The following is a 26769-nucleotide window of genomic DNA, read 5'->3' as shown; positions in this document are numbered from 1 at the left end:
CCCCCCCCCCCATCTCCACCTTTACAAGAATCTGGTATTTACATTTGTCTTAAATTGTAAAGATGTCAATAATTGTTAAAAATCATTAGATATTTTTAGCTTTATAATATCACCTCTATTGGCCACAAAAGTCTCCTCCAATAAAAAACTAAAGTGGCCCATGGGCCACCAGTTGATAATCATAGTTGTAGCCGGTTGTTGTGGGTCTGGACACATTTGATTTAGTGAATAATGTTGTAAAAATGGCTTTTTGATCATAAAGGTTGCAGACCCCTGACATAGGGAAAAACAAGAATGGATAATTGTCATTTTTAAGCATCATATATTTTGTAGCTGTTCATGCAAACACCATTTTATAAACCTTTGTTATTAGTTTTTCATTCCAGCAGGAATATCATGAAATTTCTGCTGCCCCAGGCTGAATTTTTTTTTTTGACTGATAGCTGCTGCCATTGTTGATTGCACACAACAGAACCTTATATAAATAACGTCATAAAACAAAACTGATTATGTAAAAATTAATGAAATTGGAGTTGCATAAGCTGCTAAGACATTTTTTAGATTAAAGTGGTTTTAACCGGCCAGTCAAAATCATCTACTTTTACAAACTGAGGACTTCAAATAGCTATCTGCAAGAGGTAAGATATTAATTGCTCATACCCTTTCCATAGACCCCCACTTTAAACAATTTTAACTATTGCCTGTTGTTGCACAGAAGAACTGATCTTTTTACAATAAATCTGAAGATGCAGGAAATGTTTGTCTGCATCATGTTTTTAATGTAAAGGGTATAATAGGGAGAAAAGGAAAGTGAATTTAAAAAAGTGCTTTTGTATCCAAATAATGTGTTTTTAAAATTGTGCCTTTGGGACAATTTTGTTAACATGAAGGACAAGAGCTCCTGCAAATATAAGGTGCACACGCTTTGTGCTTTGAGTGTGTTTGTCTTCTGAGGATTTAAAAGCGGGAGAAGCGAAAACAGCAGGGTTTGTTCAGCGTGATTGGTTTGTGCTGCAGCTTTGCTCTTTGCCTTTATTCCCTCTGTCAGTGTTTCAGTTTTGGTTCTTGGCCAACCCACAAGGGACTGAGGATGCTTTTCTCATTGTGAAAGCCACCCATAAAGACTTTCGGGCAGGAACAGAACACAGCGAAACAACCGTTAACGACAGGAAAGTGTCATATAACGACATTAATGTCAGGGAGGTTAAAATACTGTGCGTTTCTTTGTGCGTGTGAGCTACATGTAATCTAGTAGAGCAATGTCGTGTTAGTGCCAAAGCAAACTGGTGAAGCTGCAGCCGCGTGCCCACCCTGCTCTCTCAGGCCCACACTGACTCTCTCCCACAGATGGTAGCAATCACCTCCTGAGGTGCCCGTCACCGCCGGCGCTCTCTTCCTCCCTGTCCGTGTGTAACTCTATGTCAAAGATGAACTCTTTTTCCTGACATGTTCTTGTCTCCTAATATTTTATGCTATGTTTGTTTTAGCTCAAATCTGGATTTTATCCTGTTAATAATTTATTTGTGTTTTGGTAACAGACTTTTTTAATGCTGCTGCAAAGCTCCTGTTCTGCACTGCATGAGAAAATATGTGTTTTTTGGCCACCTGCCAGTATTACTGGTGACAGCCAGATTCAGTATTAGGAGAAAAAAGGTTTCTGTTTGTGAAGTGTAAGTGCATGGCACTTACTTTCGTTGGCTGACAGTCACTGTCATTGTTATTTAAACTGACCACAATTTGTAAATTAGTGACTTGTTTAAAAAAGGGTCAATATCATAAAGAGCAACAAACTTTTTCGTCATTAATTTCATGTTGACAACTGCTGGAACATTTTAAAAGTCAGACTTCACATGCATTTTAGTCAGAGGCTGAGCAAAAATGTAATACCTAATGCAATTTTTCAGTTTTATTATGTTCATATATTGTGCTGAACTCCCTCTGAGGTCATACATAAGGATTCAAGGATTCAAAGTTCAAGGATTCAATGTTTTTTATTTGTCGTACACACCACAAAGTGGTTCCACATGTGGTGGAACGAAATTGTGTACACAGGGTCCCAGTTACATCCAGTAAAAGTATTAAAATGTAAAGAAAAACAGTAATAAGATCTAAGATATGAACTAAGAAAATACACTAAGCACTAGTAGTACAAAAACAATATGCTGAACAGCAGCACGAACATGAGTCTATGTGAGCAGGTGAGCATGAATGAACACAGCATGAAACAGATCAGCAGCAACATGAAACAGATCAGCAGCAACATGAAACAGATCAGCAGCAACATGATGGGATTTTTCACTGTGATTATTCTGGTTAGAGATTCATGAGTCTAACGGCCTCAGGGTAGAAGCTGTTCCTCAGTCTAGTGGTTCTACACTTAATGCTCCTTAACCTCCTTCCTGAGGGGAGCGGGGCAAAAAGTGTATGTGCTGGGTGAGTGGGGTCCTTCATGAAGCAAGCCTAAGTAAAATAAATAAAAACATCACTAATGTTAACCAAAAGGAAGAATAATCTATTAACTAAACGGCAATAAAACATCAGCCATAGACCTGAAATATCAAATTTTGTTTCCTTTGTGCAAAAGTGCATCCCATCATACAATTCTAAAATCACCAAGCTCCCTTTCATCCCTCATATAACAAACCATTGCTTGTGACATCAGTTTATCTCATCAAGATTGACTAAAATCTTGGACCTTTATCCAGAAAATCTGCATCCCAGTTTTGAGAAATGTGTACATCGACTACATTTATTTGGTAAAATCCTCTGTTTTTACCTACTTTGTTAGCACAATCTTACGAGTTCAACCTATTTATACTTTTCTGCTTCAAATAAGTAATTTTAACTATCTTCTACCATTTCTTCTGTTATCTCTAGCTAAGTTGATAGATTTACACAGCATGTTCCATTTGTCACTTTCTATTTCCAAACCAGACAAGGCATCTCATGCGTTGCCTTGTGTGGGCTCATATGTGCCAAGAGTCAATTCAAAACAGTTTTTACCTCAGAGTCTCCATGATAATTTGATAGCACAAGAAGTCCTGCCTCCATGTCTGACTGCAGGATTTTCCCTGTAGAATTAAAAAAAAAGAAGAAGACAGACAGCGAGACGGATAGAAAGTGAATGTGATGGCAATACAAGAAATAATGTTTAGACATTGTGAAGTGAAGTGGATCAGTGAAAGGGTCTTGACTCTCCACCGGCATCAGATTTCTCAAGCTGGCGACCCTCTACCATAATCTTGTTAAAATCTTTTCCTGCCTGATGCCATGCAAAAAAAGAAAGGGTAGATGGAGGAACATATTGATGAGATCAGAGTAGATGAAGCATCAAAGAGCAACAAATTATGATGGGTTTATGAAAGTAAGAGGAGAGCAGGGGGAGACAGCTTATAGCGGGGCTATAGAACCTACAGGAACATTTGGTTGAAAGGGGCTCACAAGAGCCATGCTCTTAAGCCTAGTGTGAGGCTAACCACAAAAAGTAGTAAAAAGCACAAGGGGGGGTAAGGGGACGCTTGATGGTAGTGTCAAAGCTAGAAGAGCTATAAGCCAAAGATGTTTGTGTGTGGCAGATAAGTGACCTGAAGTGGTTTTGGTACAAAGAGGCAGTCCAAACACACTCGGCAGGTCTAGTTCTGTGTTGGATCGCTTCTTGGACTTCTTAGATTTTTGTCTCTGCTTGTTGTCTTCAGCTAATTAGAGCTAACAGAACCAGCAGAGCTTACATGCTTTTCAGAGTCTGTTTACCCTTTTTGTGCCCTCAGTCACTTACTGAAGTCCTTCTTGAGGAGATCCCTGATGGGTGCATGAATGTGCATGTGTGTGTGTGTGTGTGTGTGTGTGGTTTCTCTCTAGTCTGCTTTGGCTATAATGAGGAGCTAATTAACCGGGTGCTCCCCTTGGTGCTCTGAGCAGGTGGCTGGAGTAGCCAGGTGGAACCCAGCCCAAACACCCCCCCTCAGACACACACACATGATGGCAGGAGCCCACATACTGTAGCAGAGCCTGTTTGGCCAGGCTCAGAGAGCACCCAAGGGGGGCAGCAGCATGTCTGGACTGCAGCCCAAGCCAAGAGGGAAAAGGTGGTGGTATGAGCCCTCCAATTTTCAAGGACCAATTTTAGACATGGGATTTGGGTTTTGCACAGGCATCCAGAATCAATTGGCTTTGCTTACCAGTTTGGCTTTGTTCAAGCTGGAGGAGGACGGAGGTTAGATTTATCCCGACACACGGGGTGGGGGGGGGGGGGGGGGGGGGAGCAATTCACTTCTCAAGCACGCTTGTGTTTTATTTGTTGAAAATGATATTTAAGGGTCAATTTGTCAAAGCACACTTAGATCAGCCAGGGAGCTCTTTCAGAGGCACCTGTTGGAGAAAATAGAAAGAGGTAATGTTCTACTCCACATTTACCCTTCTTGAAATATTTTGTGTGCCTAAAAAAAAGAAGCTTTGAAACAGAAAACTGATAAGTTGCATGCAAATTCAGGAAAAACAAAGCTTTTCCACCCAAAATGACTTTGGCAATGTCGGTTTGATGACAAGGTTGTATAACAGGTTTTCCTAATATTTTCCAAGAAGTTTCTCTTCCTTCATCCCCTCCTTTATTTTTGTTTCAGCATCCCTCTGTTTGCCAAGTCTGTAGCTGGTGTTTGTTGTCCGATTTCCACGACAACGTGAGAAACCAGCTTTATGCATCTTTGAACTGGACTCTAAACCATGAAGTAACTGCGCTCCCTTGAAGATCAGGGAGTCTCTGCTGACTTAACTCAAGAAATCCTTTCCATTCATTCAAGACTTGGTGAGGTTTTAATGCGTTAAATATCTGAGGAAAAATGGCTTTAAGCAGTGGATAGTTATCCCCCACTTAGTCTAATTTGGTTGAGTTTGGAGCTGGGCAGGTTGATGGGAGGGGGGTCAGCATGTGTGCACACAAACACTTCAAAACAAACCCATAAACATTCCAGGCTCTTTAAGCATCTGGAGCTCTGAGCTGGAGCTAATCACACATGGGGGAGAAAACTGAAAGCCAGACACACCTTTTGCTGTGACCGTTCTTCTTTAATGATGCTTCTTTCGACTGTTTTTTGTTCTGCAACTTTCACATTTTCTCTTTTTCCACTGATACAAAGCTGCTTTTTTATACGTGACACCAACACTCTGATTCTTTGTCTATCGCAAATGATCTAGCTGTTAAAGCCATCACAGCTACACATGCTAAATCATTTAAAAAGGTTGATTTCTTGGAGCTTTCTTTACATTCTCCACACATGTACGTAGCCATTCTAAATGCAGACTTTGCCGACGGATGTCACTGTAAGCAGAGAAGTTGCCATGAGTAGGCAGCCGCCGCTTCTTCAGCTGCGGAGAAAATGTGATCCACAGCTTTCATGTTTCCCCCTACAAGGTGTTAATGGACACAACTGCTCACAGCTGTGTGTGCGCTTGAGATGCTTGATCATGACCACAGTCCCTGACATGCATAATTTTGGAAATGCATCGTAGCTGGTGTGCTCTTTGTCAAAGTTCTTCTAGAGGAAGTCCGACAGGCTGCTTGAGTTGTTCACGTGCATTCACACAAATATGCACAGATGTTGAATTAATTAAATTGCTAATGTGTGGCCGAGATTGTGTTTTGCTCATTAAATTATCTCTCTTCATAAGAACACGCTGAAGATTTGATGCTTTGAACTCAGATTGAATATATTATTTCAGTGTACAGCACCCACACATCTACTGTGCACTGTTCTCTGGGGTCAGGGGTCAGTTCTGATGTTCGGAACAAAGAAATCCAGCTGTGTCGCTACACAAACAGTGCTGCCTTGATATGAATTTATACATAAAACAGATCTTCATTATTAACAAAATTCCATACAAATTGGACCATGTAATAACCAGACGGAATAGGCGAAACAGTCTGGGAATGTGCCCCTTACCCCCAACTTTTTTTTTATTTCCAGAGTCTACAATACGGAAAAGTGGGCCTCTTTTCCAACCAGGTGCCAGGTTGTACTTAAAGTGGGAATGGTTGTGTATATTGTTCGTTGTTTGGATTTTACCAAAGATATATTGTCAGTGCTTTTAAATACAGACATTCAAGATCGGCCCCAACACCTGACTGCTGCAGTGATGCTGCACTTGATGCACCTCTGGAGAGGGATGTTGGAACTGATGTAAAATCTAACCAAATAAATGAAATCTGAGTTTAGCTTTGTTTTTTAGTTTGTTTGTTTTGGTTGCCATGAAATTTGGTAAAATTCTCAGTATAAGTTTCTGTAAAAAAAAAAAAAAAATAGAAAAGGTTACTAAGATGTGAAAAGTTAAAGATTAGTAGTACTGTACTGAAGTACAATAGTATAAAAATGTTGTGCAATGCAGAAAAAACTTAGGTACTTGTTGTGTTGCTGAGTTAAAAAAAACCCAGCATTGTTCAGTTCCAATATAACGGATAAAACAAAATAAAATAAATCAAGGCAGAGATTTCTCCTTATAAATAGTAAAAGGTGAAATTTCAGGCAAACAAGAGAACAGCTAGGGGGAGTGTCAGGGAGAAAATTGTGTAATTTGGTACGATGGATGGATGGATGGATGGATGGATGGATGGATATCTGATGAACATCTTAGCATCAAAAAGAAAAATAAACACGTTATAAAATATCAAAGTTCATGCTCAATTAGCCAGTTAAAAAATCCAACAAATTCCAGTCAGGACATCTGGATGGTTTCTTTATTTTTTGTTGAGACATTTTGTCCTTGATCCAAAGGACTTTGTCAGTCCGAGGAACCAAAACAAACTCATTCCCACAAGCAGCACACTCACATAGTGGACCAACCAGTTTGCTGTGATGGTAATAAGACAAAAAAAAAAAACGTCCAGATGACCTGACTGAACTTTGTTGGATTATTTTTTTACCTGGATTTTTGAGCATGAGCTTTGATGTTTTGAACCACTTTGGTTATGGCTGCCTCAGAGGAGTCGATGAGGGAGAGGGCGGGCTCCAGAAACCATCTTATCACCACCAAACTGGTTGGCCCACTTTATGAATGTGCTGCTTGTAGCACTGAGTTTGTTGGTGGCTCCTCGGACTGATGAAGTCCTTTGGATGAAGGACGAAACGTCTCAACAAAAACAAAAAAGAAAGAAACCGTCCAGATGACCTGACTGAACTTTGTTGGACTTTATAAAATATCGCATCGTAAATGTTTGACTGCGATTTAAAATTACAAACTGTTTATCTGATGAGTGAAAGACTAAAAGGCCCAAAAAAATCTCAGTTCTTTCAGTTTTAGTTTCTCTAGTCACAGTTTTGAACAGAAAGCCGCAGACATCTTTTAAAGCCTGCAGGTACAGTCTGCCTTCACTTATCCCTCTCTGTTGTGTCTTATTCAATTTTCAACATTCCCCGTTACTGAAATTTATTTCCCCTGACACTCTCCCTTCAAACTTAAGTTAACTAATAGCAGCTTTGTTTGAGCTCACCTTGTATTCCACCTCTGCCTCAGTTGTTTTCATTTTTGCTTGTCGACTCATCCGTTGTTTACTACTTTCCAATTTATCTGGATAACTCCAAGCTCAAGAGCTCAAGCCAAGCTCTGCAGTGGTTGTCTTTGAAGACGTGGCCAAATGTCATGTCCCAGTACCGACTCTGATTCACCCAGCTCGCCCGTCTGGATCAAGCTCTTTCACGCAACCAAGAGTGGTTTCACATTGACAGCGTCAACGCAAACCTGCAATCCCAGTCTATTAATAATATCAGAGCTAGTGAATTCAGAAGATTCAATGGGAAGACGTTCAGGCCAAGGTGACATCAAGAAACCACTTGTGTTTGAAATGTAATTGGGGGCACCACAAGCCCCCAGTCACATGTCTCATATAGTCCGCTCGCCTCATTAAGAAGACTTTTAGCTGGAGCCCACTCCTTTATCTTTTAATAGATCTAAGTCTTTCTCATCAGTGATTCGTGAAATTAATGTCTCTCTTGCAAGAGATTAATATCTAATGGGCTGAAAAAAGCTGGATTTATTAATTATAAAATAGCTAAAATGAGGTCTGCAAATAGAAGTTTTGATTGATGATCTGTGGAACGGCAGCGGAGCACGCAGATTATAAACTGCTCACCATTATCCTGCTTTACTGGAAAATCTCTCCCTGCTCTCCTGTGATACACATCGCAGGAAGCATGTGCTTTACTGCGCCGCAAAGGAAAATTGTTGTGGGCTCACTTGCATTCTGCATTTTTATTCAGCTTTAGTGAATGTCAGTAATCAAAAACGTCTTTGGTCTCTGTCCGCAGCATGCAACTGCAACCTGCACGCCCGTCGCTGTCGATTCAACATGGAGTTGTACAAGCTGTCGGGGAGGAAAAGCGGAGGAGTCTGCATGAACTGCCGCCACAACACAGCTGGGCGTCATTGTCACTACTGCAAGGAGGGCTTTTACAGAGACATGGCTCAGCCGATCACTCACAGACGAGCCTGCAAAGGTAACACAAACTATACGAGCTTTTGGATCTGATTCTTTGAAAATGGCCCAGATAGAAGCTCAGTTTTGTGCAGTGCTCTAAACACTAAAACCTTGTTAATGCTCCTATAATCATGCCAGCACTGAAAAAGTGAAATAATAAAAAAAAAAAGACAGTGAGTTTTAATAGAAAACCTTTGCCGTTATGTTAACTTTCAATAAAAGGAGAAATTAACGGCCTGTCTGTTTTGGCATAGCAAAGCGGTGGGAGTTAAATCGATACTACGCCAGAAACTTTTCTGGCTGTTCCATCAAATGTTTCTCCCCCATACCCCATAGTAGTATCTTTTCACCAAGACATCTTTCATGGAAATTTAAAAAAAAAATGTATCTTATTGTTTTACATTTACAGTGAATATTTTTAAGCCAAATATTCTAGTGGAGGCATTACAAAAATAACACCGCTCTCCTATACTTGTGGCTCAGGGAGGAAAAGTAAATAAATAGCAGAAGAAGAGTGTTTTTCACCCAGCTGATCCCCGTTAAGGTAAAGGAACGTATTAGAAACAGCTTCGGTGAGAGCTGCCAACTCACACACTGTAGCTGTTCAGGTCTTTCAGCTGGAATTTCACAGCGAGCCTCTGTTTCTGGCTTCTGTTCAGTTTTTCTTCTAGGACCAACACAAACTGTAACCCAACCCTGGGAGGTTAGGTCGGGTATGATATCAGGCCACACTTATCCGTATTAACAGCAATGAGGTTTCATCCATCTTCTAATGGCAAAAGCTTCCCGGCAACTAATACACTGGATCTATTGGTGCAGTAAAGTGTTAAAAGAATTTAAAAAAAATTAGCTTTCTTTGAAGGAATATATATCATTTAGTGCCACAGTTTCAAAAGATCAACTTTTTTATTATTGCTATCAGTTTTGGTCAACCCTTTAAAATTTGCTGTGCATAAATTAAAGTGAGATTTAGAGCTCTATCAAGAGTGGTTAGCACTCAGAGTACGTTTTGTGGATAAATCTTAACCAAAGTAATCCCTCGTTTATCGCAGGGGATCCATACCCTAAAGCCCCACGATAAGTGAAAAACCATGAAATAGGGATAGTAGTACAAGTAGTAAGTAGTAGTTTATTTTAGTATACACACACACTCACATATATATGTATATGTGTGTATAAAGGTGTTTTAACCCCTTCCCACACTCTTGCACTATTCTAAACAATGGTTTTAATCTCTAATCGCTCAAAAAGAGCACATCATGTCATGATTTCAGCTCTCTGCCTCTGGCTGCACTCTGGCCACGCCCACTTCTCCACTCTGCATAGAGATCAGCTGATCAGCTGCAGGAGGAATAGTCTCCCAAAGCTGTGGGCTGCATACAGGTGTTAAATCGTTTAAAATAATTTATTTTAAATAAAAATTCCATGCCGATCGTGCGACTCATCCATCAGTCAGCCAATTGTGTGTCATGTCCAATCTTATCTTGAAAAACCGCAATAGAGCGAGTCCACGAAAAGCAAACCGCGAAGTAGTGAGGGACTAATGTACTATTATACCGTTAAATTTGTTGAGACATGGAGTTCTAGCCAATTTGGTCAAACCACGTCAGATGTCAGTGTTTTGTGAAGGACTCCTGGCTACTACCCATTAAACTGTTGGCTCCAATTATAATACTGACTGAGGCAGAGCCATGTTTGCGATGGTTAATGTCGATCAGCTGTAGTGGTCATCTTGAATTGCTTCAACTCCAAAAGTTAACCAGTAGCAAAAACACATTCAATTACTATTCTGATTCATGCTCAATAATCCAAGTAGAAAAATCCAAAGCTTAATCAGGTCCTCTGGACAGATTATTTTTGTTGAAATGTTTCATCTTTCATCCAAAAGACTTCATCAGGGAAAAAAAAATCAGTCGGCTCTTGTTAGAGATGAGTTTCAACTACTGACATGCCAAACTTTAGTTCAAAATCTATGAAATTAAAGGAGCTGTGGCCATTTTTGTGTTTTTACAATTAATTAGCTGTCGCACACATCTTAAATTGAGCAGATTCATGATTATTTGATGATGTGCTGACAATGGGTTTTATTTAAATCCATCTGGTGGTTCATGATATATGTTATCAACATGATGCACAAGTAAAAGCATTGTCTTTTTACCTTTGAGAGTGACCAACAAGCTTTATGGCAAAGACATATGTGATCTGCTGCATGTCATCTCATCTTCTATTTCTAGCAGCATCTTGTGTAAAACCCATGCTTGATGCTACAATACGTTCCTGTAAAATCGCACAGATTGTGTCAGATTGGTTTTACACTTTTCTTCATTAATGCCAGACAGAAACGCTTCATCCGGGCAGTGACTCAGACATGGCTCTGAACATTTCTACGGTCTTGTGTCCGCTCTTTTTCTATATCTCTGTCTCCACATATGTTTCATAACCTAACAAACCCCGGGACTTCTGGCTTTTTTCACCATGACTCACGTCAAACGTTTTAGCACCTTTGTTTTTCCCCTCTCACGTTTTCATTTTATCCTTAAACTCTTGCCCTTTTCTGTTTTATTGACTCACGTTTCCAAGATCATGATTGAAGTCAGTTTGACCAGAGAGAGTGAGCGTCATGCTGGAAATGGACAATAAAATGCAGGTGTTTTCCAAGGGAACAAAAAGAGGGGGATGTGTGGGGGCGATGCAGACGCCGAGAGAATAAATGGCCTGTGCCTGTTTCTAATCAATCTTAGACTGGAAGGTGTCTAAAAACATGCTGAGGAGTGTGTCAAAATTCAAAACACACACGCAGTGTCTTACTTGTGCAATGTAGATAAATTGGTTCAAGTTAATCTGGAGATTTCCTGTGTTTCCCCGAAGGACTCTCAATGTCACATAGGCTGTAATTGTCTCACTGCGCAAAATAAAAATGTCTAAACTTTAATCAGAGACAAAAACCGTAGTGCCTATCCAGTGTCCATTTTAATTTATTGAGAAAATTTACATTTTTTTACAGAATAAAGTCCTTGTGTCAAGATGATCGAAAAGGTAAGAATTAAGTGGAAATATGTTTCAAGGTTAAAGTCTAAATGACAAGAATAAAGATATAAATCAAAAAACAAATTATCAGTGGTGCAGAGGTCTTCAGATGTTTTATGTCTTATATAAATAAAGGGGAGTGGTGGCGCAGAGGTTAGAGAAGATGGACCTGTGATTGAAAAGTTGCAGGTTCAACTCCCTGGAATGACAAACTTCAAAATGTGGGTGGAAAAGGTGAAACACCCACACCTGCCTCCACCCTCACTTGCCCCACTCTGGGCCCCTGAACAAAGCCCTTAACCCGCACCATCTGCTCCTCAAAACAGGTCTCTCTTGAAAATGAATTCTCGTGACTGAACGAGTCTACCTGTATAAATAAAGGGTAAATGAAAATAAATAAATAAATCAACTAATAAATTTATACCAGAGTTTCAGGTAAAAAAAATCCAACAAAGTTCAGTCAGGTCATGTGGACGGTTTCTTTTCTGTTGTTGTTGTTGAGACATTTCGTCCTTCATCCAAAGGACTTCATCAGTCCGAGGAGCCACAACAAACTCAGCCCCACAAGCAGCACACTCACATAGTGGACCATCCAGTTAAAGTGGTTCAAAACATCAAAGTTCATGCTCAATAATCCAGGTTAAAAAGCCAACAAAGTTAAATCATGTCATCGGGATGGTTTCTTTTCTTTTCTTTCTTTCTTTTTTTTTTTTTTTTTGAGATGTTTCGTTTTTCATCATGGCTGCCAAAGAGGAGTTGATGGTGGTGGTGTTGGTGGTGGTGGTGGGGGGTGTTAGAAACCATCTTACCACCAGCAAACTGGTTGGTCCACTATGTAAGTGTGCCGCTTGTGGAAATGAGTTTGTTTGTGGCTCCTCGGACTGAAGAAGTCCTTTGGATGAAGGATGAAGCTTTTTTAATTTTTTTTTAAAAAGACGTCCAGATGATCTGACTAATAACTAATAACTAATAACTTTATACTTCAGAATAAGTTTTAATAGGACATTATCCCACTTTTAGCACATAAACACAATGTGAATATAAGTGCGGGATGCTTTAAATAAACTGGATGCAGAATAGTTTCATACAACCTGTAAATAGCATCTTCACTGCTGGCTATTAAGTCCACAGTATGAGTTTTACAGTAGAAAAATAGTATTAAAGTAGCATTCATGGAAGCAGTGCATGTTGCCCACTACCTTGTGTTATAAAGTTTTACACAAACATCAAGTGTGATCCGTTAACACTCAAGTATGTGACTCTGAGCTACTGTCAGAACAGATTTGAGCTCAATATCAGCCAAACTGACTGAACTATAACTCTTTTTGTGTTTGCTAATATTAACTAGCTGTGGCAGCCATTTAAAATCAGGTTAACTCCAACAGGTTGTAGATTTACATCCACTGGTTACTGAATTTCATTCAAATCTATCCAGTGGTTCATGAGATATTTTGCTAACAGACAGGATTGACTCAAATAGTTAACGTCAAAGTTTTTAACCTAGAAAGATATATATGCATATACAGTATATATCGCTAAGGCTGATTAGCAGTGGCAGCCATCTTGCATCAATTCAATTGACTCGATATTTAATTTCTAAGAGTTTCGTTAAGATCCATTTCCTGGTTCACAAGATATTTTGCTAACAGACAAGCAAATAATCAGACAAACAGGCACAGATAATTACATTAAAGCCTGACTTTCAGTGACAGAAAAATCAGAGTTCCTTCCTCTGATGAAGTGAGCAGAAAAACAGTCAAGCTCATTTTTCCTGAGCTTGTTTTTTTTATCTTGAACAAGTATTTCAACAAAAAATAATTAACTGTTTGTCGCCTCGGTTTATTTTTCTTCAGGGTGACCTTAAAATTCCTTTAGAAAGAATTGCTTTTAGCTGAACCTACACCATTTGTTTCAATGTAACCATCTTCACAAGCACAATATGTGTTGACCTAAATGCTGGAAAGTCCCAGGTATATTTTGTGCAAAGCCCTAGTGAAGGACTACAACACCCACGGCCCTGGTGCCTGTCACCTCTGCAGTCACACAGGCTTGAAAAGCCATCAACATCGGAAGACATTTTTACAGCTTCTTAACTGGCTCTAGCCCCTTGCACATAAAACTTCAGACAAACAGTGTGAGGTAGAAAGCTTTGTCTGGAGAGTGACACCACCAACCATCCCCCTCCCCGTTTCCCTCCTGCCCCCTCAAAACCCAAGCATATCTGGCAGTGGTTGGCTCGTCAACCGACCAACGTGAACACTGACAGAAAACTCTGAAGCTTTAACCTCCAGTGTCTGTTTAGAAGAGAAGTGAGAATGTCTAACATAACTCAGATCTTGTTTATGCTGACCCGGTCGGTTCCTCGGTGCTGTTCAGCGATCGGCGCAGAAACAACGGGCTGTCAGTGTTTAGCCACACGCCTCAGCAGGCATGATGGACCAACAGCATTGGAGTATCTGACAGGATCAAATAACACGGATATATCCCACATGTGCCTCAAACTCATCATTTCAAAAGAGATGAAACAAAGCCAAAATCTTTTTTTCTTCATTATTTTAATTACAATTTAATGTTTACCTTTTAAACAGTCTCACTGCAGTTATGAATTATCAACTTAACATTGAAAAAAGGGTTCACCGCTTATTTAGAAGGGTTTTTAACACTAATCAACAGGGTTTGTTATGAAAGACAAGCTGGAGGACTGAGATATTGTCTTCATAGTTCGTGGACATTGTGGCTGTTGGACTCATTAACCTTATCCTTTGTAAAATACCAGGGTTTTGTGGTAAATAAATGAAACTATGATAAATCATGTGCAATATTTTTCACCTTTACTGTGACAGAATTCAACAAGTGAAAAAAAAAAAACAGTTGGGAGAGAATGTAAAAAAATAAATTAAACAATAAGCTTAGCAGCATCATGCTATTGGTTTGCTTATTGTATTTTTTTTTTTTAGCTGAAACTTGGGTTTAAATCATAGTAAAAAGAGGGAAGGAAATTCCAAATGGCTTTTTTTTTTTTTTTTTAGCTTAAATCTTAAAATGATTGCTAAAAAGGTGAAGAGGAAAGTGAATTTCATTTTTCAAAATAACAGTGACCATGAATGAATCCAAAAAAAGTGGGAAAGTAAAGTTATGGACTTTTCTTGTCAGAGTTTAGACATAACTTTGATTGAAAATCTGTGGGGTGACCTGAAGATGACTATGTCCAAGAATTATCCTCCAATCCAACAGACTTTGAGCACTTTTGGAAGAAGGAGTGGGGAAATAGCAAACTCTTGATAGACTGCTTTCTAAAAAAAATTCAATCCTGAAGTTAAATCAGAATGCGCTTAACGTTTGAGGATGCGCACACTTGTAACCACCTTCTTGCATCTTTTTAATATATTTATATTTTTCACAATATTCATTGCATTGCACAACACAATTGAATTGCTCAGTTAAAAGAGTGAAAGGTTTTGAAAGGATTTGTCGCGGTCTTGTTCTTTTACTTCACAGAAACCTGGCGTTTTACTTTGTCCGTAGACGTTTCATATCCACCACATGTTCTGTTCACTACATGTGTATCTATAATACCTTGAGGATAGGAACAGATTTTAAAAGCTTAGGTCTTCTGTCAAAGCCTGTATGTGTCAGAAGAAGGTGATTTAGCTCAAATCCTGAAGCATGAGATTTATGTTCACCTCCACACCTGTGAAGAGATTAGCCTTTCCGGAATAGGCAAGTGTTTCTGAAGATCTGAGCTGTAGATAATCTTTCCACGCCTCGCCTCCAGACACACACGATTTACTCTTGGGTCAGTTTCAACCATTTCCACGCTCCCCTTGCCCAGTCAGCAGGTGGTATGGTCCTCTGCTTTGTTGTTGCTACTAAAAAATTAAATGTGAAGCACATATGAACACATTCACAGTTTTGTCAGGTGGTGGGAGGAAACTGTGGCATGTCTGCAGCTGCTTCACTCAAGCTGTTTTTGTCACTGTCGGGTTGCAGGGTTTTTCCCAAAAAATGTAATCATGTTTTTTCTTGATAAACTTGAACAATGACAAGTTTACATTGGTGCTTTTGTCTGAACATAGTTTCCAAGAAATTACTTGGACATTGAGGGGAAAGACCAAGCTTTTCTTTGTATTTTATTCATTATACCTTTGACATTTTATCGTTTTGGACAGATTTGTTGCATCAGATCAAAGATTCAAAGTGAATCCCTCTCCAGAAAAACAATCAAGTTGATGTAAAAGTCCTAAATTTTGTTTTATATGACACTGATGAATGTGTCTGGGTTGTGGAGAAACAGTAAGTTTGTTTATTGCCTAGAGAACAAATGTATGCTTTTTTGGCAAAGCTGGAGTTGTCTGTTGTTTATGAGTCTGTGTTTGGGCCTGTCTCTCTCACGTCCACTCCTTCATTTCTCTGCGTGGCTCTCATCCACTTCCTGTCATCCTCTCCACATTCATGTAAATATCTGTCAAAGGGCCTTAAACCAACACCCCAGATCTTGTGTGTAACAGCTTTTTGATGCCACAATAGACCCATTCTGGTTAAATAAATAGTCTAGAATCTGCAAATTTCATAAAAGCATTGCCAAAGTAAGGTGACCGGTGCATTGCTTGTTGCTTTTGGCATTTACTGGACACTAACTGAGCTTTCGGGAAGAGTTGAAATAGCAGTGTGTCACCAGATAGGCACACAGTGTTTAGGGAAAAACTAAACTAAAATGGATCAGAAAAAAAGAGATGAGTGTACATAATTAGGTTTGGGTTTCCTAAAGGCATCACTCACTGGAAGTAATTTTTATTTGACATGTCCCTTGTAGATTTCCATTCATAAATTAAAGTAGCATTCTTTGTAAGAATGCATGTTGCCTACTGCCTTACAGGTCAAAGTTTTAAACAAAGATGTCATGTGATCTATTAGCACTCATATGTGTATGTTTTGGAAATGACTCTTAGCTACTAGAACACCAAATTTTAGCTCAATATTTGTAAAACTGACAGAGTTTCATCAATTATTGTTAACTAAAATTTAAGAAATTGCAATAGCAGCAATGTTAACTATTTCAGCATACACTGTACCTCTTTGTGGCAGTGAGTTCAAGCAGGTTGAACATAAATTTTGTCTCCTTTCTCTCCTATATCAACACCTTCCCTCCCCCTTCACACCTGTCCTCATTACCTCCCCCCACCCCTCCAGCCTGTGACTGCCACCCGGTGGGCGCAGCAGGCAAGACGTGCAACCAGACCACAGGCCAATGTCCCTGCAAGGACGGTGTCACCGGTATTACCTGCAACCGCTGTGCCAAGGGGTACCAGCAGAGTCGCTCGCCTGTGGCCCCCTGCATCAGTGAGTGATTAATGCAGACAAGCACACACAGCTACAGCACATATGTTCAGCAAGGATCAACTGCATTGGGTTTGTGCTTAATTCTTTGGATGAAACTGTTAAGAAACGAGCTCTATTGTTGAGACCACCATGATAGAAAAAACAGTATTCTCTGAAGAACTAATGTGAAGACACTCTTTTTGGTTAGTGGGTTATCATTTTTACCAATGATCAATTAATGACATACAAGCATTTATAAGAGAAGGAATCTCTCCACTACACTTGGTTGCCTCTACAAAACCTAATCATGCCATGCCACCAAGTGCCACAACTATGATGACCATTCCACATGGTGCCATGTTGGTTTTCTCACATACAGCTCTGGAACAGATGGTCGATGGGTAAAAAAAAAAGAAAGGATAACTGTGGACATGGATGGTCTACCACACATACATCTGAATGCAGCTGATCTAAGAAGAAGAAAAGTGTGTGCACACCTTTTCAGGAACACAAATGCTGTTAATGACCACTGTGTGTGTGCAAGTATGGCCTCATGGTAATTATAATACATCCTCCTGAGGCTTATTTTCCCCAAGACAGAAGATAAGCACATTAAGCAGCCAATTAGTATGATGGCAGCAGTCCATATTTAAACGATCCTTTTCATCATCTGTCTATCTTCTCAAGATGTGGCCGTGAGGGCACATCGACTCATAGTGGCTTCTAGCAGCTGTGCCAGCCTTCCCAAATCCTCTATGACCTTGTTTGTTTTCGCTGGCATGGTGTCCATAATTTTATGAGAGACAACTGCTACATTTGCCTCAAAAATGCTTTCCAAGAAAGCCCCTTCCCCTCCTGCCAACACACACCCACTGGGTCGATTGAAACCTTCAACCTCCAAATTCAATCAAAAGCAGATCCTTTGGGTGGATGCTAACTTGGCATTCCAGTAAATTCAATTTAGGTTAAAACGCTGAGGGCCCAATGTTAGCATTAGGATTTGTATTAGAAAGTTGCATGAAATTAAAGCAGAAGTCCTGGTGGTATTCCACAAGGCACTTTTTAGTGTAGCCAGCGGGCATAGCACATGAAATCTGCATCTGTCTCAAGACAATCCAAACAAAATTACCCCCTTGCCATCTGTCCATCTGTCTCTACATACTTGCATGAAGATTACAAAGAAGTGTTAATCCAGCATCTGTTAAGCGGTCACGAGACTAATCGAATGCTGCCACTTTTCAGTTTTAATCTTCTCACTTAGACGTACGTGCATTTTTGAGTGGATTTATTTCCAACAGCTGAATCGTCAGTTAAATCTGAACTGCATTTAATTAATTAGACTGATAAATGTAAATCATTATTATATTTCCCTTAAAAGTCACATTGAAACCACACCTCGTTAGTTCATGGCAGGCATAGTCCTCCCACTCACCAGCGGTAAGTGCTCTTGTCGGTCTGTCAGAGTTTATCTGAGAAAGCTCCATGTGTTTTCATTTATACAGTTGACAAACATATGTCACTGTTCTCTGATGAGTCTGACAACCTTTATTACCAACGACACTTTTCTTCTTCAGAATGCAAAAAGGTTTATTTGTGTGGGTATATGGATTTAGTTAAATTAAAAAAAAAAAACTCTTCTTTGGAATCTATGACTTTGGACATACTGTGTTTCTGTAACCACAAATGCTCTGTCAGGCGTGCAACCAAATCACTTTGTGCTTATTTAAAAAGGTATGGATTCACGTTCATACCCGTAGAGTAAATTTGTATTGTGTGTTTCAGAAATCCCTATGATCAACCCCACAGCTGTGGTGAGCAGCACAGAGGAGCCAGCAGGTTAGTAGACTCTCTCTTCACCTCAGCCATGAGTACCGTTACCGTATAAGAACAAAAACAATATTAATAACAATATTTCTTTTTGTTTTACACACAAGTTTTGAAGGTGTGGAATTAATATAAATGCAGGGCGAGTCCGCTTGTTTGAAGTTACGCACAGACAACAAGACCGTTGGGGATGGCAGAATGCTTTTATTGTCTTAAAAATGTGTCTCTTTGGCACGACTTCCCCAGCCACTACCCTTACATTAGTGGAATTTTGCTGTACAGCCAACAAATAGGCTGCAGAGGCGATTAGTTACAATTTATAGGGGAGATCTGGTGGAAGTTGGAGTTCTGAGGTGTGAAAAGACTTTTGGCAAGTGACGTGGGGGAAGTATGTTCTGTCACTCATAGCTCTCCAGTTTAGGTCACGGGCAATTACCCTGTTCTTATTTTTCATTCTGCAACTGTTTAATTTAAATTATGTTGGTGATTTGGAAACAGTGATTCATTACTGGTTTATAGCATATATCATCACTCACACCGCTGACTGTGCCTCCCACTTTGTCACCAATACTTTACACCAGTTCTTTTCAAAGCATAGTTATCGTTTTATATTCTTTGGCTTCTGAAACATTCATATTTTTAAGAAACCTCACAATAAATTTTTACTTCATACTTGGTTTCAACTTTTGACTTGTGATTACTTACATTTCAAAGGTTACACACTGTACAGTTTGAGGATTTGACTTAAAGAGTTCAAGGTTTTATTTTTAATGACTGTATGGCTTGGCTAAAATAGAAAGCCAACCTTGGAAACACAGTCAGGGCACACATTATCAAACAACTACGAAAGAAACTCCAAATTATTAAATAATCTTTGTTTAACCAGGCAAATCCCATTGAGATTACAGATCTTGTCTGCAAAGGAGGCCTGGGTCTGAAGGCAGCCTAACATACTTGTTTTTAACAGTGGACTGAAACCAGAATACCTGGAGAAAACAGGCAAACCATGAGGAGAACATTCAAACTCTATACAGAAAGACCTTAAGTCCAAATCAGGGATCAAACTCAGGACCTTCTTGCTGTGACGCGTCAGTGCTAACCACTAATCCTCATTAATTAATTAATTTTAAAAACATTTAAATATGAATACATTTAAAGCATTTAAAAAAGAAAATGGTTTATAAGTAAAGGGTTACAATATTTTTCTTGTAATAATTTGTACATCAGTTTTAAGTGATTACATTTCTAAATGGTAATCCTGTTTAACCAAAAGCTCAAATGCCAGGGTATGAAGAGTTTGCAACCGTACGTTTATTTTACCCGTCTTTCTGATCTCAGCTCAGATTTCAGGTCCAATAAACATGAAGCCACATCAGAACTTATTAGGAAATCTTGTGGTTAATGTACTAAATTTAACATTATGTTACACAAAAGGCGGGCAGTCAACATCACCCACATGTAACAGTTATGTTCTGCTGTAACTTTTGTCAGTGTACATGTTCATATTATAAAGCAAAACCTTTGCTACCTGACTTTAACATCCATCCATTATCTTTTGCTTGTTCTGGTCGGGTTGCTGGGGGGCAGCAGTTTGAGCAGGGACACCAAGACGTCTTTTTCCACAGCCACCTCTTCCAGCTCTTCTGGGACAACCAAGAGACATAGTCTCTTCAGCGTGTCCCCTAGGGTCTCCTCCCATTTAGACATGTCTGAAGCACATCCCTAGGGAGGCGCCCATGGAGCATCCATACCAGATGCCCGAACCACCTCAGCTGGTTCCTCTTGATGTGGAGGAGCAGCGGTTCTACTCCGAATCACTCCTGGATAACAATTTTTCACCCTATGTCTAAGGGAGAGTTGAGCTACCCTGCAGAGTAAACTCATTTCAACCACCTGTATCCATGATCTCATTCTTTCAGTCATGACCCAGAGTTTAAGGCCATATGTGAGGGTAGGAGCGCAGACTGACTAGTAAACAGAGGTTGGCCTTACAGCTCAGCTCCCTCTTTACCTCAATGGACTGGCACAGAGTCCACAATACTGCAGACACTGCATCAGTCTGTCTTGTCAATCTCATGCTCCGGTCTTCACTCACTCGTGAACAAAACCCCAAGATACTCCTCCACTTGAGGCAGAGCCTCACCCTCGAACCGAAGAGAGCAATCCACCCTTTTCTGACTGAGGACTATGGCCTCAGAGTTTAAGGTGCTGATTCATTCTTCCATCCATCCATCCATCCAACCATCCATCCATCCATCCATCCATCCATTCATCCATCCATTATCTTCCGCTTATTCCGAAGTCGAGTCACGGGGGCAGCAGCTGGACAAAAACAAGAAAAGACCCAAAATGCAGCCATTTCCAATCACAGCAAATAACCTTTTTTTTCTTTTTCTTTCGGCTGCTTCCTTCTTCAGAGGTCGTCACAGCAAACTTACTCTCACAAATATTTGACAATTGTTTTTACGCCGAATGCCCTTGCTGATGCAACCACAGGCCACCGAGCTACCACAGCACTTGTGTGGAGCAGAGAGCTGCCATCTTTGGTGCCAGGTTGGGAGTTGAGGGCCTTGCTCAAGGACCCAGAGTGGGGCAATGGAGGGTGGAGGCAGGTGTGGGTGTTTCACCTTTCCCATCCATATTTTGATGTTGTCGGTCTTGGGAGCCAAACTGGTGACCTTCCAATCACAGGCTCGCCTTCTCTACTTCTTCACCACCAATCCCCACTAGCAAATAACCTAACATTACTATGTAGATTTAAAGTTAATTTGTCAATCTTCTACTTACAAAAGATAATGATTCACAGGTTAAAACCATCCAGATTTGCCAATCAGAATCAAGAGAATTAACTGAGAAGTGGGAGAGGGAAAGTATACTGACTACTCCACAGCAGTGTTGTACGGGTTAACTCAGCACAAGAACTAATTCAAAGTTTGTATCACACAAAATCAATTTAAATTGTTTATAGTTCACCACTGTTTTTTACTGAATTTAGTTCCATCATACATGAGTTTATCAACTTTTATACAAGATAAGGCTTCAAAACTAACAAACCTAAAAAAGGTGTTCATTGCTGGAAGATGACATCATGTGTCAATTAGCATTTTATTTGTTTTGAGAGCTAGAAGGCTGTCTGAGAGAGACATGTTATGCTGTGTCTCAGACTGAGCCAAAGAAAACTGTAACACAATGGCTGCTTGAACTGGTTTTGTGGACAAGAGAAACAACAATACAGCTAGCTCCTGTCAGAATACTGGTCCAACTGCAATATTGTAAAAGTGGTTTCCACATAGTCCACATATCACCAGCTGCATTTCATTGCTGCTGTTGGCAATAAATCTATTTCGTGATTTTCAGCTCAGATTTGTATTATAAAGACGGGATGAATCAAAAGACATTTTTGAATATATTTTAAAGTTTTATATTAAGTCCACTGTCGCATTGCACTTTGGTATTGACTATCAGATCATGCTTTCTGAGTCCCGGTATTCACGCCACCAAATGCACAGCTGAGTCTCATCAAGCAAATCAGGGAGATGTACAAGATGATTACAGCCCTTTTAGATCAGTGTTACAGTACAGCTAAGATTGGTTGTGATGGGTAAAGCTTGAGCCTTTAGTGTATATGTGGGCTACAGCCTGACATCAAAGCAACATGTTTCTGAGGGATGAAGAAAGATGACGTAACTAAGGATTGGTTGTAAAAGTCACTCACATGACAACAGTCAACCACCCTCTAAAAATATTAAGAGTTTCAAGGTGAACCTTAACAAGTTCAAATTCTACCAACAATAAACAGCCTTGCTGAGTTTAGAGCTTCCAGATAATATTAATGTAATTTGTGAACGTGCTTAGTTGAACACCTTTGGGCTCCACAGAGGATCCAGAACAGCCTCTCTACCCCAAAAATAAAAAAAACAGTGAATGTTTGTGCTTGCCGTGTAAGTATATGAAAAAGCACACTTCCTAAAAGTCCAAGTTCTTTATTATCATATTAATGATGGTTAACTCTTGAAAAATATTTATTTTGTATTTTGTGATGTTCTACTTTTTTCTTCTACTGTATGGCCCTTTATCCTTTTGACACAAAACAGGTCAAACCTGCCCTGTTCCCTTATTCCCTGGGAAAATTTTAAAGCGGTTTAAGGACACAAGTTCAAGTTAGTGATTGTCCATTCACCTCAGCTCCAACCAAACACACCAGAACCCCCCCCCCCCCCCCCCCACACACACACACACACACACATCTTTTTCCTCCCTACACTACCATACAAGAAGCTCCACCATCAGGAACTTAAGGCCCCCAAGATCTTTTTGTCAAAGGGGGCGGTGGTGCAATTTGTCCTTGTCATGGTGCAGTGAAAAGGGGGGTCCTTGAAGCCAATGGTAGATGTTGCCAATGGGGTGGTTTTCTGGGTCAGTGGGTGATTTACCACAAGCTTTGCCAGGTGAAGATCTAGCAGTAAACTAGTTTTGATGGGGAAACACAGTTTAGGAACCAGCATTTCACCACTGATGACATAACCCTACTTAAATCAACGTCAATGGTAAATGGAATGGTCAAAGAACTATGTGACTTTGATATACAAAGTAGCACATGTATACAATTTTCATTGAACCAATGTGTTGATCTGAAATAATAATGGGGAAAATATTATATGGGTAGACTTAACATACTGAGGAATGTCCTGGCCTATCACAAACATGTCTATGTGTATACTTTCCCTTTTTTAACACTGCAGTCTGATTTAGTTACTCTGAATCTTTCCTTTTCTGTCTTCTCTCTGGCTAATAAAACCTCCAGCATTCAAATACACAGCCAAGTCTCCATGACAATTTTATAGGCTCTCTGGTCCTCTGTTTCTTCCTCCTACTCAGCCATTCCCTCACAAGTGGTCAGGGGAACACCCTTATTCAAGGTTCCCTAAAATCCAATTTTTTTTCACTGGAAACAGATTTTTTTCCTTAGGATTTTATGTTCAATGGTTTCATTTGGCTTACTTATGAAAGTTACATGGTTGTCTTAGCTTTGATAAGGTTTGGCCTGGTATTGATTACTCATTGATAGGGTGGTCCTCTTTTTCTTGGCTGGGTTGATCTCCAGCCTTGACGCATGTTAAAGTGTTTTGGGGTTAGATATTGAATTTCTCAGTTGGCCCCAACATACTTATCAGTATGTGATGGAATGAAGAAAGTGCTGAATAAATGGAATGCACATACATACCAGAAACATTGTATAAATGTTTGTTATAAAGTTGAATGAAATTTACAATGTAAAGCATTTTGAAAAGTCTAGGTTCAAACGTCTCCATGTAAGCTTGACCCATTTTGAAGATGTGAAGCCAGACTGCAAATACCAGTTCTTGTTACCAGCATGTGTTTTTTCACTTTCATGCCCTGACATTCCATGGTGAGTGTTTCTTGTATCCTGGCTAAAGCTGACATGTTGGAAATGACCCTTCTGGCATGCTGTAAATTTGATATTTATCATTTTGATATGTTTTTCCCAAATTCTCATTGTTTTTCCCCAATTGTTTCAATCTACAATTTCAGATTATAGTTTTAAAGTTTATCAAAGGATTATTTGTTTGTTCTCGTTTCATTTTTAGTTTGTCTTGGGTTATGTTTTTCAGTTGGTCTTGGTAAATTTGGATTGCTTAATTTGACAACTTGTTTACTGTGGGGTTTTGAAAACATCATCTTGGTTTTGTTTATTTCATTCAACAGATGGTTCTTTTGTTGTTTTAGTTATGCTATCTTGCACACCTGGTCCTGTTTACTAGTTTTGACACCTGCAACCCATTAGTCATTTTATCCTTCAGTATATATTATACCAGGTGTTCTATTATTCTTTGTCAGCTCCTTGTCGTTTTTGTTCCTCAACCAGTGTGTTCAGTTTGGCTTTAGAATAGGAGTTTTATATTTACAAATGCCTGCATCCAAGTTTTTACCTGCATTTGGGTCCATTTTTTCATACTTCCACTCTCCTTCATGTCAACACTTGAAAAAATAAAATTGAATTTCTATATTTTTCTGAGTCCAGTAACATCCAGATAAAAAGAGAGCATCACAAATGACCACCAGTGCCTTTTCTTTGTCACAATTCAACAATTTGAAATTATTGCATAATTTAAGAATGCAACACGTTCTCTTCTTCTTGTCATTGTCTTTTACTTATAATTCTTGTTTCACTTTTAAGTTGTTAATATGTACTTTACAATCACACAAAGAATCAAAGTAGTTAATGTAATAATAAAATTAACATTTTAGAATTTCAATAAAACAAGTCATTATTATATGCATGTGCTCCTTAGACTTTGAACTGCTCTATTTATAAATGAGCTCATCGAAACAACTTTTAGATATGGGAATATGGTGTATGCAGTCATTACAGTTAATAAATAAATTGCATTTAATATATTTTGCCAATCTTATTTTAAAATTGGATGTCAATATTTAAATCAAATGCATTAAAATGGAGTAAGGTATGTAGTTGCCTGAAGTTGGTAAAATATAGGGGAAAGGGTTTTGCTTCAATAAGACGCTCGTGAATACACATCAAAAAAACAATTATACTTGCACCAGCCTTAGTCAAGAAGTGACCTGAGATCAGCCAAGGCATCAACCTCCACTGTGACAATTATAAATATAACACCTCATTACTGGCAAACCAACCAAGACTGGTCAGAAGAGGTCATCAGGCCCACTGTGTGGTCTCAGTCATCACTCTGGCAGCAAAAGCCTAGTCAATATTCATCCAACCATGACCTGCTTCCACCAGACTCTGTCTTTTCTCAAAACCTCAAAACATGTCAAACTGAACACTTTTGCCTCACTGGTATGTGTCAGTTATTTGTCAGAAGCTGTGTTTTAGCGCACAAAAAGCAAACTTGACATTACCCAACCAGTTTATCTTGGAGTCATTGAGCTTGTCTGTGAATTCATACTCACTCGCTATGCATCATTTACACACATTTTATAAAACATAGGAAAAGATGCAATACCTCCATACTTAAAAAAAAAAGCCATCTACATCCACAGAAACAGGCACACGGGTGATTTATGCTTATGTTATTGGGTTTGTTCATTGGTGGTTTCATGAATCGTAATGGTTTATTGTATTTTTTCACACTAACTTTCCATTATAACTGATCATTTCAATAATTTTGCAGCAAGTTGTTTTGAATATTAAAAGCTACAGTGTTACAAAATTAAATGCTTGTTCTTGTTTTTATTTATATTTGCAGATTGTGAATCGTATTGCAAACCAGTAAAAGGCAACTTAAAGATCAATATGAAGAAATATTGCAAGAAGGATTATGGTAAGTATAATCAATCCATATTTAATATGTGTTGTGTTGGTAGAATTTAATTAATTACTTCGTTCTGTACGTAGCGGTCCAAGTGAACGTGCTGGACATGGAGACAGTTGGGGACTGGGCCAAGTTCTCCATCAGTGTGGTGTCTGTGTACAAAAGTCGAGGCGAACCCCTGAAGCGAGGTGACAACTTCCTATGGGTGCACATGAAAGACCTGGCCTGTAAATGTCCCAAAATCCAGATGAGCAGGAGATTCTTGGTAATGGGTGGCATTGAAGGAGGAAAAGGGCCAATTGGAGGTCCAGGAGTCGGGCCTGGAGGCGGAGCTTCCAGTCCAGGACCAGAGCGCATAGGACTGGTGGCTGACAAGAACAGCCTGGTAATCCAGTGGAGGGACATTTGGACAAGACGTCTGAGGAAGTTCCAACGCAAAGAGAAGAAGGGAAAATGTGGCAAAGCATGATTGGAACAACATGTTTATTCCCTACCTCTCACTTCACTTACACTTTCATACACCCTGACTGCTTTCCTCCCTCTGAATCATTTCTTCTCCTCGATTGCGGGAACACTGCACATAAAAAAACTGCATGTACCTTACCTGTTTGAAGGACCACATCTTGTGTATATTGTATAATTATTTACCTTTTTATTTTCAAGATTTGTCTGTGTAATGCCACTTGTTTTTGTCCAACTGGTTTGCCTTAAAAAGGGACCATTAAAAAGAGTTTTATGTTAGACAAAAGCGGGCACCATTCCCTAAACTGAGGACGACAGCAGACATCCTCACTTGTCCACCTTGTACAACCTCTTTGACCT

At 39.5% G+C, this 26769-nt stretch overlaps 1 protein-coding gene across 4 annotated transcripts in view; it reads left to right on the top strand.

Annotated features, from left to right (window-relative positions):
- The window catches only part of ntn2 (netrin 2), a 33645-nt gene extending 7180 nt beyond the window's left edge, over window positions 1-26465 (top strand). Inside the window, exons 2-7 of one of the 4 annotated variants that reach the window (XM_037690847.1) lie at window positions 8295-8483; window positions 16682-16831; window positions 18593-18646; window positions 25882-25956; window positions 26031-26219; window positions 26274-26465. In XM_037690847.1, coding sequence (XP_037546775.1) covers window positions 8295-8483; window positions 16682-16831; window positions 18593-18646; window positions 25882-25956; window positions 26031-26219; window positions 26274-26416 — 800 coding nt within the window. In that variant the 3' untranslated portion in view covers window positions 26417-26465. Of the gene's footprint in view, window positions 1-8294; window positions 8484-16681; window positions 16832-18592; window positions 18647-20406; window positions 20410-25881; window positions 25957-26030 lie in introns of all 4 variants that reach the window. The other 3 variants (XM_037690846.1, XM_037690845.1, XM_037690844.1) reach the window with 3 other exon arrangements.
- The last annotated feature ends 304 nt before the right edge of the window (window positions 26466-26769 follow it).

The sequence above is a fragment of the Nematolebias whitei genome, chromosome 17 (assembly GCF_014905685.2).
Source record: "Nematolebias whitei isolate Nwh7 chromosome 17, NemWhi1, whole genome shotgun sequence".
Classification (NCBI taxonomy): Eukaryota; Metazoa; Chordata; class Actinopteri; order Cyprinodontiformes; family Rivulidae; genus Nematolebias; species Nematolebias whitei.
Note: the sequence above shows the minus strand (reverse complement) of the source record. Positions and strands in the feature narration are given on the sequence as shown.